Source organism: Corvus hawaiiensis, chromosome 5 (assembly GCF_020740725.1).
Source record: "Corvus hawaiiensis isolate bCorHaw1 chromosome 5, bCorHaw1.pri.cur, whole genome shotgun sequence".
NCBI classification, from domain to species: Eukaryota; Metazoa; Chordata; class Aves; order Passeriformes; family Corvidae; genus Corvus; species Corvus hawaiiensis.
In genome coordinates this window covers 51,102,472-51,117,115 of record NC_063217.1, presented here as the reverse complement: position 1 = coordinate 51,117,115, position 14,644 = coordinate 51,102,472, and the positions used below count along the sequence as shown (strand labels likewise).

Here is a 14,644-nt window from a genome sequence, read left to right as displayed (position 1 = left end):
AGAAGCCTAGTGTTCCTCTAGCAAGTAACCAGAAAACAAGTATCTGAAGAGGCTTTTTGGCTTAGAAAGAATCCCAGCTCAAGAATAGTTCTAGACAGTGAAAATAATGATGTTCTGTTTCCAGTATCTTTCCCCAGCACAGGTTCTCCAGTGTGGAAAAAAAACCAAAACAAACCTACTCCCTACAGTGAATAAGCAGCCCAAAGAGGCTACTTTTCTCTAAACAATTTGTAACTTTCAGAAAACTTCGCAGAAATTTGTATTTGGAAATTTTGGCTACTTCTTAAACTGGGGTGAAATGGTCTTATTTACTCTAGATGTTTTAATCTTTTTTTACAAGGGCTGCTCTCAGCCTTATTTCTTTAGGAAACTAGACTAAAAATTACTTCAGTTTACTCAAAGCAACTAGTTTATTCTAAACTGCAAGTATGATTTAGAAGGCATGACTGCTACATTAGTACTGTGGCACGATTCTTCATGTTAAAAATGATTCACTAAGAATATCTAGAAAAAAGATGCAAGTATTGGTTGACACTAGGGAAAGAATTCTTTTCAAAAGAGGCTTAATTTTTATTTTTTACTGAATACATATTTTAACTGGCAGCTTTTATGCTTCTCTTAACTGAAAAAGGAGAGGTCAAATAGCATGAATTTCTTTTAGGTCTCCACTAATTCCATGCTGTCTCTAGGTACAGGTGGATGAGTGCAGAGAGAGGATAATCAAGAACCATTTGCTATTTTGCAAATGACAAGGGAAGAATTTGCTTATTAGCTATGAAAAGTCTTCTGCATTCCATGCTTTGTTATGCCACCGAGCTACAAAAGCTAATAAAATTCCAAAACAGAAGCCAAGCTTTTTGATCACAGCTTTTTTTTCTTCCTGTTTTGGCAGAAGTCACATCAGGAACATCCTGTACCAGCCAAGAGAGTCGTCATGAACTATTACTCCAAAATTTCACTAACTGCTCACTAGTCAGACTTCATAGTAGTATAAAGTAATTATGGGAGCAGTGCTGTTACAGTCACTTTCATCTCAACAGGATGCTCTGCTCCTTCAGAAACAGTTTAGTTTGTTTTTCAGAACATGGCTTCATACACAGCCTATACATTCACACCATATTAATATACAGCCTAAGTATTCAATAAAAATAATTATATTTCAAATTGGGCTTTGAAGTTCACGTTCAACCAAAACTTAATCTTTCTTTATATTGGCAATCTCATGCAACACGCACAGAAGATAGACTGAGTCGAGAACATTTAATAGCAGGATTTGTACTTTTAAAGAAAAGAGGCTTAAGCTCTGTTTAGCTTAAATGACTGCCAAACAGTGGTTGTAAGAAGAAAGGTGCTGCACTCACCACCTTGGAATAATTCCATTCTCTAAACTGGTTGTCTGACTTCGGAGCCAGCGACGTTGGTAGCTGCTAGAAGATGAGGATGAAGAGCTTGGAGATGGAAAAGGAGTAACCAGAAGACTGCTCAGAGATGCTATGACGAAAGCAAGAAACCCCACATACAATGAATCACAAAGAGTGCTGGTTAAATATTTTTCTTCATATCCTAACAACAATTTCTCACAAATATTGCTCTTGCTTGCTGATATTTTTCCCACTTGCAACAGGAGAGAAAATTATTTTAAATAAATCTTGCTGCTTGAGGACATTCATTTGTTATAAAGTAAGAGATTGTCCCTAATAGAACATACTAAAATTTATCTTATTCTCATTAAAAGTGTTCTCTCCCAAGAGTTGTTGCCCTCCCATTACAATAGACAGGACTACTTCTGGTCTTCTGACATCATTTTCCTATTCAGTGTAAAAAAAATTTCTCTTCATTTGCTCTAGTAAAGGCTCCAACCAGTTCTTCCTCCAAATTATAAATTGGTTAAGAACCCAGAACATGGTGGCTGTAAATAAAGAATGTAATGACAAATATGCTTGCATTAAGGCTTGGGGCAAATGCAGAGGGCAAACCACCTAGCAGATAAAAACAATTATGGATTTACAGGTCATGAGGTGTCTATATTTCAGGTGAATCACTGCACCAAGGACTTGTAACAATTATAAAAGCAGGCAAACAAGATAGACAGCAGATACCTGACCGAGCAATGCCGCTGTCTCTGTCCTCATTTTGTCCTCTGCTAGGCATATCAACAGGTGTGCTGTGTGCTAAAACAAACAGACCAGATCAATAGAAAATATTACGTAATTCATCATACTACGTGTCAGCATTTAAAAAAATGTTTAAGTTTCAAGGTCGTACACCAAAAAAATTACATCCCGTCCTGTTGCCCAAAATCAGCAGGATAGTGTGAAGAGAGGTGGCAGCAAACAGTAGCCTATGCTGAGCATCACGTTACTAGAGGAAGGTTATTCACCCCAATGGCAATGTAAAAACATCTCTAAGGAGCTTAAGAATATGAACACAGTCTGCATTATCAGAAATCAGATATGCTTTGAAAGTGAGGGCTTCTGGTACCCTCATCTGTCAACTCTTGATATACTTGGAGTGTGCAAGATTGTCATTTAACACAGGTAAAGATCATAATGAAATAGTCAAACACAAGGTCCATTAAAAGCTTCTGTTTCACTTGCCAAGCAGAGATTTACTGTCCCCAAAGCCTCACAGTAAGAAACATTCAGCCTATGTCACATTACATTGAAGTGTTAGTAGTGCAGAGTCACTCAAATTGTAGAGCATGCAAGATTTGCAAAGGTTGTGAAGAAACTGCATCGTATTTCAGTTCACATTTTTGCAATTAACAGAAGTAATCAGGCCTAAGATCTACCCACCTGCATGGATCATCACTCTGCCTGTAAAAGGAGACTTTATGCAGCTTAAAGTTTTGAGAATTAAAGAAATTGATATTGCTAAAGAAAAAAACCCCTTAAAGCCCCCCAGACTTAGATCAAGAATTTTGAATGTCCCTCAAATTAAAATGTAGCAAGAGATAAGAAAAAGCTGTACACCAGCAAGACACCTGCAATGTTAGCAAGAAACCAGCAATAAGCCAGGAAACATAAGTCCTCTAAGAAACATAAGGGCTAATTCACCTTTAAAACCACTGCATAAAAATATCTTTAAAATTAAACACAGTAACTTAGCCATTTTGTCAGACAACATATTTTTAAGTATATGCCAGATACACCTGTTGTCACTATTTTAGCCCTCTGTTTCTAGAGACTAATTATGCATGTCCTGCAAAGATTCAGAAGGAGCTGGATTTGTGTGTGCATATGGATGGGTCACACTGTGGCTGGCATTCCACACAAACCTGCAAAGAAAGAAGCACTGCGGATGAGCCGGAGGGGACCTCCTTCAGACACACCCTGCAGCAGTTTGCTGCTACACAGCTGTAACACACCTAGGAAACAAAAGCAACGTAGAGAAAATGGAAAAAAATGGGAAAAAAAAAAAAAAAAAGGTAAAAAAAATTCGAAAAAGCAAAAAACCCAAGGAGGTGGTGTACTGGGAAAAAAAGCCAAAACTGAATGAACAGATGGCCTTGTGTTGTCAGAAAAACATAGAACCTGGAAATATTTACCTAAATTACTTCCACTGCGACAGGTTCCCAAACCATTCTGATTCGAGCTCAGCTTTCCCAGGCTGGGATCTTGGTTGATGTATTCAAAGCTATCTTGCAAGCTAAAATAGGAGGAAAAGCCATTGTTCCTTAAGAATGTGATCAATAGGCATTAATATTAGCTTAAGAATTAGGTTCATTTTATAAAAAAAGAAGGCTGAACATTAACTTTACAACCAAATTCAAGAACAAGTACGTTTCTGAAACTGGAAGGAAACAGGCGTTTGTTTTTTATATTTGAATTATTGGAAGCTTCTATATGTCACATTTGGGATTCAGTTTATTCATATTTGCCCATTTTGTGGAGGAGGTAAAACAGAACAGCATATTTGTTGAAGGAAACAGAAGTGGGATACAGGGACAAAGTATTCTCAACATATCGCTTCCTCACCTTTCTGACAGCAGGAAGAGATGGAGGCTTTGATTGTCCAAAGCACCTAACCTCTGAACTTTATTGCTTGTCCTGGACAAGTTAAAAAGTAGAAATTTGGAATTTTTTCTTTTCCTTTTAATTAAAAACATGGCTGGTATAACTAGCATCTCTTAAGAGAATTCTTCTCCACAGCTGCCTTCCCGATTTTCTACTAGAACTACAAAAGGAGAAAGAAAGACAACTGCACTGGATGGGAAAGGAAAAAAATTATATATAAAAAACCATGTTCTTACTTATTGTTGCTTCCACTGAAGCTTCCTACCCTGGCTGAGAAGACTTTACTTATCATCAGCTGTGGGGGAGAGCTGAAAGGATAAACAGTCATTTCAGTGAGTCATCAATTCCAAGTGCCTGACAAGACAGTGCATCACAGAAAAGGACACTCACCGTATGTAGTGAATTTTCAAGGTGGAGCCTTTGTAACTCATTGCCACTGAGCCAAACATCATTTCTCCCAGCATATTGACATCAGAGGCTGGTCTGGTGTACTACACAGACAAGAACATGAGAACAGCAAAGTCAAAAATAACTTGGCATACTATTTCAACTTAACATAGTGCCACAGTGATGCATTTGGAACGGAGAATACAAAGAAGTTCATCTTTTCCGTGCAGAGTAAGATCAGTGCGCACTCAGTGGGGGTTTAACACTGTGGGTGTAGCAAGTACAGCAGGAAGAAATCCTGCATTTTGCTCACTAGATGAGCAGTGCTACCCTTGTTCCAGGGGGACTTCCAAGGGCAAGAAAGAGAAAAAAAGATCTACTGCATTTCCAAAGAAATAGTCATGTCCAGCAACATTTTCATGTAATAGTGTTTGATAAAAGCTGCAAACGTTAACAGGACCTGGATTCTGTGGTCTGGATCCCCAAAAAATAAACTGCCTTCCTTATTCAAATACGTAAATTCAACTTTCCTGCCCTTGTAGAAAGCTTCTTGGAAACAGTTTTTTATTGGAAAATAGTTTGTGATTATACTTAGACTTCAGACCAGTTGCTTATTTTGTTTCAAAGACTGAACATCAATAGTAAATACAAAGAGAAGTTTGTTAATTCTGAAGAAAATCACCTTCCAGTTAAGTATAATTATTTTCTTTTTCCACCTTAATCTATCCATGCTTCAAATTTCATTTTTCTAGGTGAAATGCTAACGCTTTTACTGAGAAAGAGCCAGAGTACCTAAAAATGTAATGTTATAGTGAGACAGACAGAAGGGACTCTTAATCTAACATGTTCAACAGCTTCTTCAGAACTGACCTGAACCATAAATAGACAAGAACAGAGAACAGGATAGTGCTTCTTACAACCCTCTTATGACAAAATGCTATTAGATATATTTCACAACTCCTTGAAAGACAGGACCAAGATAGACCAAAAGGTTAAGATGCACCCACAAATGCTCTTATTCGACAACCCTTTAAGGATAGTTATCTCAAAGTTCAGATTAAGCTATAATGTAACAGAAGCCGAAGTCATTCAATGCGTCTAGGTGAAGGCTTTTATAAACTAACTTCTTCAGTAAAATGGATAAATAAAAGCAACAAAGTAACAGATATTACCTGATACTTCGGTATCTGTTCTTTGATATTTTGCATACAGCTGATGGAGGGACTGGGGGAAGAAACGTTGCTCCCATTGGTTGCTTGGCAGTTCTTGGCAGAAGCCTTTACAGAAGCCTCGTCTGCCATTTTCTATGTCAAAACAGAACAATGTGATAAAAACTATTGAAGTAAATATAAGAACTCCCATCTCTAAACATATAATGGCAAGAATTTTCTTAAACTACAGGAAAGCAACAGAAATAAAGAATACTCTTATTTGGTTAAAAAGTATGTATCAGTTTAAAAATATTTTTTTGAATGCCAGCATTGGAGCAGGTGGAAAACTACTCCCATATTTACACGGTCAGATAGGTTTTCATAGTATCACATAGAAACAGAGTAATTAGTCAGTTTCACAGGAAGATCATTCCCAATTGTTATTAATTACTCTTTGTAATATTTGCCAAAATTTATGTAAACAAAATCTGAGGTTATGGGTTTCTTATAAACCAATTCCTGTAACCATTTGCAAAATTAATCACTCAAATTGCATGTAACTCTTGCTCCCCAAATGATTAACAGATTTCTAAAACAGAAGAACAGCCAGCACAAACAAGGGATGAATAATCCATCATTTGGCATTAACAGGTTAAAGACATACAGTGTATTTCAATATTCAATGTGAATAAGCTTTACTATATTTCAGAGAAATGCACAGTATATACACATGCTTTCTTGACTTTAATTTAAACAGGACTGAGTTTGAAAGTAATTTTGCCCTAATTTAAAATTAATCAAGTTTTAGTTTTGCTGTTTGATAACAGCCAAACACTCAAAATCATTTTTAACATCTCTGTGTTTGCATGGCATTCAAAGTGCTTTGGCTGTTTTAAAAGGGTACTTAGATTAGTGTCTGGCTAGAAAACAGATTACAGCCTGTATCATGTGTTATGAGGGAGGTTATAATCTGTTTTATGTCAGTATTGCATAAAGAGTTTCTGATAGGACATTTTGTAGTTAACTTTTAGCTAAAGTATTAAAGCAAGTGGAATAATTTGAGTATTTAAATGAAGCCAGAAATGTAGTTTTTGCTAAGATGCTGTTTGTTTTAAAACAACTTTAAGATACAAAGTAATGACCTTGATTTTGGGAGGGAGGTGGGGGGAAGAGGGGAAGCAAGATTAACAACCAATCTGACCCATTTACGCTCTTAAGTAGATGATCAGACATCAGCTGATGATGCTCATCAGTCTTACTGATTCAGCACAATGGCATATTTACAGTGTGACTGAAATAGAGATTGTTGCTTTTGAAGCAACTTTGTAAGTAATTTCTACAAGTTGACTTCTTATATGGCTTATACAGGTATATATACAGATCTGCAATAAACCATCCTAGTCTAATAAGATGAAGCTGCTGGTTCTAAAAAAACTTCAGAACAAACAAAAATTTGAAATAATTCAATGTAGAAGAGAAACAGAGAGGCAGTAGAAAAAACCAAGCAAAACTACCACAAGCCAGAAAACACTACTGGTTTACTATTCTTAAAGTGACCTAAGCAAGCTGAAAGCTTTACTCCCCAATTTGTGTGCTCGGAGAGAAGCAAAAAGAACTTGCATCTTGACAGCATCTGCTCTTGCTTCTATGTGTCATCAAACTTACATGGCCATATATATTGCCATGCGTCACGCTTACACAATACAACATGGTTAGCCAGTGAAGTTGTTTTAATTCACATAAAGACAACAACTTTACTAATCCAAATACCAACAGGAAAAAAAGCACCTTTAGACACATGGTAGACGTCACTGGAACAAAGGGATTGCACAGCTAGTGCTAACAACAAAAAGCAAACCCAGTCAAACATCAGAAAGGTTCAAGAAATACTCAGTCTAAAGGGAAATAGATTTCTTTGCCTGAAAGTACATCTCGTCTAAGCTATTAAGTTTGAATACCATACTTATATTATAAATACCAAATAGCAGATATGTTCATAGGCTTTTTGTAATCTAACACATACTTGTTGCAGCTATCACAGTGAAAGATCACAAAATTAAGAAGTTGACACTGTCCTATTAAAATAACTACTTTTGGAAAGGAAAACAAAAGAGCAGTAGGACAACAGCAAAATTAACATTTCATACCTGAACCACAGCTTCATCAATTTTGCGGACTGCTTTGGAATCAAATAAGACCTGTCTGCCTCTCCTCTCACAGTCTTGGTAAACTATCAGGCGGATTTCATTCAAGTCAAACTCTGAAGAGGACCAGCTACGGAGTAGAAACACGAGATGTTAAAATAGTGTGTTTACTTTGCAGGTTCATTTAAGTGAAGAAACAGGTATTAGGCAAATACATCTTTTACTTAGCATTTACAGAATCCAGAGTGCAAATCACATAGCTCCGAGCAAAAAAGGAACTCTAAAGGAGTGTCTAAGCTCACTGTCACTGACAAAGGCAGGCACAGCCACACCAATTTTCATCCAATATTTTTCCAAAATTTTCCAGAAAGAGAACACAAAACTTTGTCTCAGCAATCTGCTCCAGGCCTTAAAAACTCTTATTCTCTTCTCTGTACACAGCCCGGATCATCATTATTGTAAGGTAAGCATGCTATTTGATGCAATACTCCCAGTGGCAATAAAACAATGGATTACCATCCTCTCTACTACAGCTTTTCAAAGGCACAAGGCTTATACCCTCTCTCATCCCTCTCTAAACAACACAAACCTAATTCCTGGCAATGTAAGTTAAGATATTCCCAAAGTTTAAGTCTTGCAACTGATAGATAAAGTTTATATTGTTCCATTCTTTTTCCCCAATTCTGAGACATTTCAGGGTTTACAGAGCAGCCATCAGTTACTGAGACTTGATCTCCAACTACAATGAAAATAATTTAGTACATTTAGCAAGATACCATTGAAATTCAACCTGAAGCAAAACAATTCTCTCAAGCCAGAATCTGCCCATTCTCCAGAGATACAATACAGCACACGACCTGCCTCATTGCACTACCACAGGGGCTGAGGAGCCAAACTGAGCATCATAGCAATGACAAGAAACCTCACTTCCTAATTCCAAAGGGAGTCAGTCAGTCTACACATCAGAGCATGGAGATTTGCTAGGTCTCAGCTTCAGCTACAGAAAACGCGTTTCAGGTTATGTAGCTGACAAACGGAAATCAATGGAAAAAAACCTACTACTGCATAAAGCAGTGCCACAGAACACTGATGCTCAGTCACATTGCCCCAGCCCTGACCTAGATGGTCTGCACCTGGGGGTGAGAGTACAACTGTTATTAATACTTGTTGGTTTAACAAATTGCATAACAGACTTCAGTCAAGGCCATACTGGTCTTCCACCCAAAAGGAGATTTCATTTAGGAATTTCCCCAAACTGTGCCTTACAGAAATGAAAGGTAGAGCACAGAGAAGAGCATAAAACCCCTACACAGAAAAAAGACTAGAATTTATCAAGCTATTTCTTTCATTCCATGCTCTGTCAACATCCATAAATCAATAGTGAGGTAAACACTATCAAATCCTGCTAGAATCAGAATAACTGCTTTAGGAGTATACTTGCAGACTTGTGAATTTCAAATAATTTTAAGTAAAGCCAGCTTAATTTCTTCTTTGTGCTCTATGTAGCTAAAAAAAAAATAAGCCTAAATAGGCATCTTTTTCAAATCCAAAAGACCTCAATCTGGAAGGTTTTATTCTATTTTTAAACATCTTAGGACAGAATGAGCCAGAAACCTATCTTCACTGTAAGGTATTCTGATACAAGTATGCTGTATGTACATAATATGCAAGGTTCCCCATCATGGAACGATGCTAAAGGCTGTTTTGCCATCCACAGTGAGGAAACTTCTTGATGTGTATGTAACATGTTGCCTTCAGAACTGCCAGGAGTGCCAGGCAGATTTCTTTTCAACTCTTCCCTTTCAAAGGCAGTCACAGCATTACGTTAAACCTGCATGAGACCAGACCTGATATCATTGTTGATAGTTGCCCAACAAAGATCCTACACACCTCGCATGCACAGAGAGCTGCAACTACACCATCTGTTTAAGAAGTCTGTTACGAGTTTCTCAGCCCACTGCCTGTGCAATGCTATTACAAAATCCAGTTATACATAATGCAAGAGAAGTCAGAGCCATCAATACACTTCATCCTAGTCTGCCACATGAATCTGATACTCTTCAGTATCAGATATCCCAGTACCTCTTCAGTTACACAGCTACCTATTTACTCTTACACTTTCTTCAACAGACAACCTCAAGTAACGATGCTGTTTTCTTTAAAAGGCTGCAGGTCTTTCCTTCCTTTAACAACAAAGAGAAGGTACATCTCTATGGCTTTAGCTTAAATTCTATGCCAGAGCAAAGCCTTATTTACCTCCATGACTGGCACAGCAGCATCCCTACTTCAGACCACAGGCCTGCAAGTCTAAACTGAGAAAGATTCATTTCAGACACAGACTGAGCAAATCTAGCCCTGCACCTGCCCACTGATGCAAGGCTGCACGCAGGCTGGGTTGTGTGAATTCAGGTTTCCTTATGAACAAATGAACTCCCTCATTATGCACTAAAGCAAACATCATGTTGTTCATGCAGTGCTGGCTTCTGTGTAAGCCATGAACTGGATTTTATGTTAAAGTAGAAGCCAATTTAACAGCGTTTTCTACACAACATGCTAGAACTAAAGATTGCTGCAATCTGTCAGAACTACAAACAGATTCTCTAGTACCAGACAGCAACAAGCTAAGAAATAACATAAAATCTATCATACAGAGCTTTATGTGACTAGCAAACCAAATCTAGATAAGTTATTTCAGATAATGCTTCTTATAGTTCTAACCAAATATCAAACTTACATTTTAATCATGCCACTGCTTACAGATGCAGTTCCTGTAACAGTCCTACCCATTGCAGAAGAGATCCTCATTTGATAACATCAAGCATATCTATAGGCAATTTACACAGGCATACAAGTCCATGTAGTCCCACTACTTTCACATGGAATCCAGCAGCAGGCCCAAGACTAGTCAGATGACTGAGATGTTTATGTCTGTCACAAAAGCTGAGGAGCACTGTTTACAGTACTTCCACCCTTTACTGTTTAACCAAGGTTATATAACATAGATCCCCTAAAACAGGGACAGTGGGAGCATTCAATCATCTCCTAAAAAGAATGTTGAAGAATACAGACAGTACACAGACTCATTGGTCAGCTCTGTTTTCACATGTGTAAAAACCAAAACCCTAAAATGTTTCTTCCTTATCTCTATATCAGCTTCTTGCTTATTTAGCAATGCCAGGTCCTGCATATTCTTAAAAATTAGCTGAATTAATTAAATTAATATGAGCTTGTGTATATGTTCACATTTCAGGTTAAATGTGGCTATTCTGACTGAACATGTTTTCTTATTTAACCACAAAAGTAAGAGCTCCACATATCCTTTCACCCCTTTCTGTAACTACGTGACCCTTCCTGTTACTTGTGTCTGCTTTGGTAATTGTTGGACCCTTCTGTAAACTGAATTCTCTGCAGCAACAGAAATCTGTCCAAGCACATGAAAGTGGATCAGAAACGTATCTGGAAAAGGAAGAAGGAGAAGGCAGTGGAACCTCCACCTCTTGGTGGCAGCATGAGTTACACTAACTCAGTTTGTCCATGAAACTACATAACTTTAGGAAAGGGCACAAAGAAAACGTTCCCGATACATTCCAAATAAGTATTGAGGCTAGTTAGAATGTTAATTGAGTTTTCTTGTTCCCCAGTCAGTTGTCTGTCTGCTTAGTGAGCTAACTGACTCCCTATGGGAAGCCAGTTCCAAAAGGACTTGAAAGGCCAAGGCCAGAACAAGGGGAAAAAGGACAAGAGCATGATGCCAGAAATCAAAGGAAGAAGTGGCTCCTTCAACATCATCAATCTGTTTGAGCAGGTCAGCTTACCTAGCCTCACCTTCAGACTGTATCTTTACTGTACGTGGAAGATGCTAGAACTACTAAACACTATCTTCAAGTCAAAATAAATAAACCAAATCAAGCTGTCTGTGTTCATAGGACAGTAGAACCAGGTCTACTAGAGAAACTAAAATGTTAAGGAATTTTTTTTATTTTTTGAAAGAAAGCCACAAGTTTGGAACGGCTTACAGATATCCTGAAATGTTTTGTCCCCAGAGAAGCTTAAGCTTGCTTTATTTTCTCCTACACTTGCATATAAGCTACTTTCCTTTGGCTTGTTCAACATTTCTTCAATTGCAGTTATGAGACATGGAGGCAAGGAGATCTCTCTTACTTAGGGGAAAGAAGACTTACTTGTTTCTGGAAATAAGTCACAAAAATTTAGCCTCATTCTGCCCTGAATGCTTTCAGTTAATATAGATCTCCAAACGCCGATCTTTACAAAGAAAGCTTTTGCCTCACCTTTATAATTATCAGCATGCATGCAGTAACTGAAGAGTGACCTATTCAGTTATATTCAAAAACTACTTCAGTTGACCTTAAACTGTTTTTGAAAGTGACTAACCACTCACTACTTCAGTGCAACATCTACAGGCTAGAGAACCAAACAGGCTGAAGCATCTCTATATATCTATATTTTCCTGCTTCTTAGATCAGCAATCCTGAATGTAGAATACTAATTCTAACACCCTTCGGTGCTAGAACTTGGGAAAAGCCACCCTGAAACGTATTTTCAACACGGTTACATAGCTGTAAAGAGTCAGACATCGGAGACACGCTGGCACATGTCTGAAAAGGACAACACAAAAGTCAAATAAACACTACTCTCACTTCAGATTACTTTGATGTAATGTTCCAACTAGAGATAATTTACAAGTAAAGCAGAGGGTTCCCCTCTCCATTCTTCCCCCGCTTCACAGCATTCTCTCCTGTCTGCTCCTTGACCCACTAACACAGGAGGTGGCAAAAAAAGTAAAAGAGGGGAAACTAATTAGGAAACTAGAAAGAGAAGGTAAGATTATTTAACCTTAATTGAAAAGAAAGGCAATTACCCTTTATGCCTCAGTTTGCATATACATAAATCTTACACATCAGAGTCAAGAACGTAGATTCAGTTTCAAACAGGAAAGACTTTCTACAGTTTCAGTCAGCACCATCATCAAGAATAAGCTTCTAACAGAACTTTTTCAACCATTTACAAAATAGCCTTTCAGGCACATGATTATAAATCTAGTGTTAAATAAAAATGTCCCTTCTTTGTCAAAAATCATGTACATCAAAAAAGTTACATGCATACCTGTTTTGCAGCAGTCTAGTCACTTTGTTCGCACAGCTGACACTTTGGTCTCTCAAAGACTTTCTAATTCTTTCATCCAATTTGGTACAAGAGAGATTATTTCCAAGTGGTACATCGTTGTTTCTTGCTCTTTCTACTTGTCCCCCAGTGCCATTTGTAGTTTTTGGTGTACCCCCACACATTTTCTTAGCTACAAATCCTCTTGGTAAAGCTCCCTCAAAGAAACTAAATACCTGCTGAAGAGAAACAGCCTCAAGCAGGTTTCTTTGCTATCGATCAACCATTAACAATGGTAATTTACCATCAGCTTCCTTTGCTATAAAGGCAGACAGTCTGCTGAATTTCCAGTTGGGGGAAAAAAAGGCAACGCAATCTTCATATATTCTATAAGCCATTAATACAAAAAGACAACTGTAGCTAATGTACTCCTGCAATTATTCCAGACAGAACAGACATGACTTTCAGGTTTCAGAAGCCATTGTAGACTTGCTCTTGCTGCTGTCAGAGGTTTTCCTACCAAGCCTGGCGCAAAGCTGTAGCAGATACAACAGCTAATATTGACTTTAGCTATGTTTGTTTCCTGGTATGTGATTTAGGTAGCTGGCAATTATGTAGTCACAAGACTGAACCATATGGCCTCTTTAAAAAAAAAAAAAAGAAAGCATAGTTGCTTTTGCAGTGACTCGCCCTTAGTTGCAAGGTTGTTCTAACACTGGCTACAACACCCTGTTAATGGCTCTCATGTGAGCAAGTGTCATCTGACAACCCCTAGCAACCTCATATAGCTTAGAAGCAAGTAAGAATCTGTCATCATTGCCATATGGTTATCGATTTAAAAAACCCAACCACCAACACCAAGAAACACACTAGATATTCTGCACTGTAATGCTTTTACTTCTAAGGACAAATACTGCTTATACTCGGACAAGAACTTGACACTACTACTTTGAAAAGCTTTTCTCAAAAAGTATGAAGGAAAACAGTGAGAAAAGGTTTGCTGCAGACTTCAAGTTGCTTGATGAGAATTTATAGTCATGTGCCTCTTAAAATAATTCAATGGCAATACTGATGACAAAAATATCTAATAAAATACTCCTGTTACCAAGTTAAGTTTTTGAACAGAACAAAGGAATCAGATCACAGAATACAGAATATCATCGAGCCCAACTCCTGGAGCATCCCCAAGAGTCACACATGTGCCCCAGAGTGTTGTCCAAACACTTCTTGAACTCTGTCAGGCTGGTGCTGTGACCACTTTTCTGGGGAGCTGTTCCAGTGCCCAAACACCCTCTGGGTGAAGAACTTTTTTCTAATACGCAACCTACACCTCCCCTGGCACAACTTCAGACCATTCCCTTGGGTCCTGTGACTGATCACCACAGAGCAGAGATCAGTGCCTGCCCCTCCTCTTCTCCTCATGAGGAAGCTGTAGACTGCAATGAGGTCTCCTCTCAGTCTCCTCTTCTCCAGGCTCAACAAACCAAGTGGCCTCAGACATTACTCATACGGCTTCTCCCCAAGGCCCTTCCCCATCTTTGTTGTCCTCCTTCTTGTATTGCAGTGACCAAAGCCACACATGGGATGTTCCATTAGGCTCTGGTAATTCTACTGCAGAACAAAGTTCTCTTCCCCATCTTTGCTTTAAAAAAAGTTATCCACACATATCTGCTCATAATTCACATCTCACATGAGCTTTGAATAGGCTTTCTCCCCATCAGTAAAATTTTAGACATTTTATAAGATGACAGCCCTACTGCAATTTCCCTTCCAGGTTAAAAAGGGAAAATAACTTCGTTAATGGTCAACCAGAAATACAGCAGTA

The 14,644-nt window shown here is 38.1% G+C and overlaps 1 protein-coding gene across 5 annotated transcripts in view; it reads right to left on the bottom strand.

The window, feature by feature from the left end:
* FNIP2 (folliculin interacting protein 2) overlaps window positions 1-14,644 on the bottom strand; it is a 50,894-nt gene that overhangs the window by 20,552 nt on the left and 15,698 nt on the right. Inside the window, exons 1-9 of one of the 5 annotated variants that reach the window (XM_048303522.1) lie at window positions 12,823-13,348; window positions 7,702-7,828; window positions 5,576-5,707; window positions 4,407-4,507; window positions 4,253-4,324; window positions 3,548-3,648; window positions 3,278-3,367; window positions 2,100-2,171; window positions 1,362-1,491 (exon numbers count right to left, since the gene is read on the bottom strand). In XM_048303522.1, coding sequence (XP_048159479.1) covers window positions 1,362-1,491; window positions 2,100-2,171; window positions 3,278-3,367; window positions 3,548-3,648; window positions 4,253-4,324; window positions 4,407-4,507; window positions 5,576-5,707; window positions 7,702-7,828; window positions 12,823-13,004 — 1,007 coding nt within the window. In that variant the 5' untranslated portion in view covers window positions 13,005-13,348. Of the gene's footprint in view, window positions 1-1,361; window positions 1,492-2,099; window positions 2,172-3,277; window positions 3,368-3,547; window positions 3,649-4,252; window positions 4,325-4,406; window positions 4,508-5,575; window positions 5,708-7,701; window positions 7,829-10,432; window positions 10,501-12,822; window positions 13,349-14,644 lie in introns of those variants that run through there. The other 4 variants (XM_048303525.1, XM_048303523.1, XM_048303524.1 and 1 more) reach the window with 4 other exon arrangements.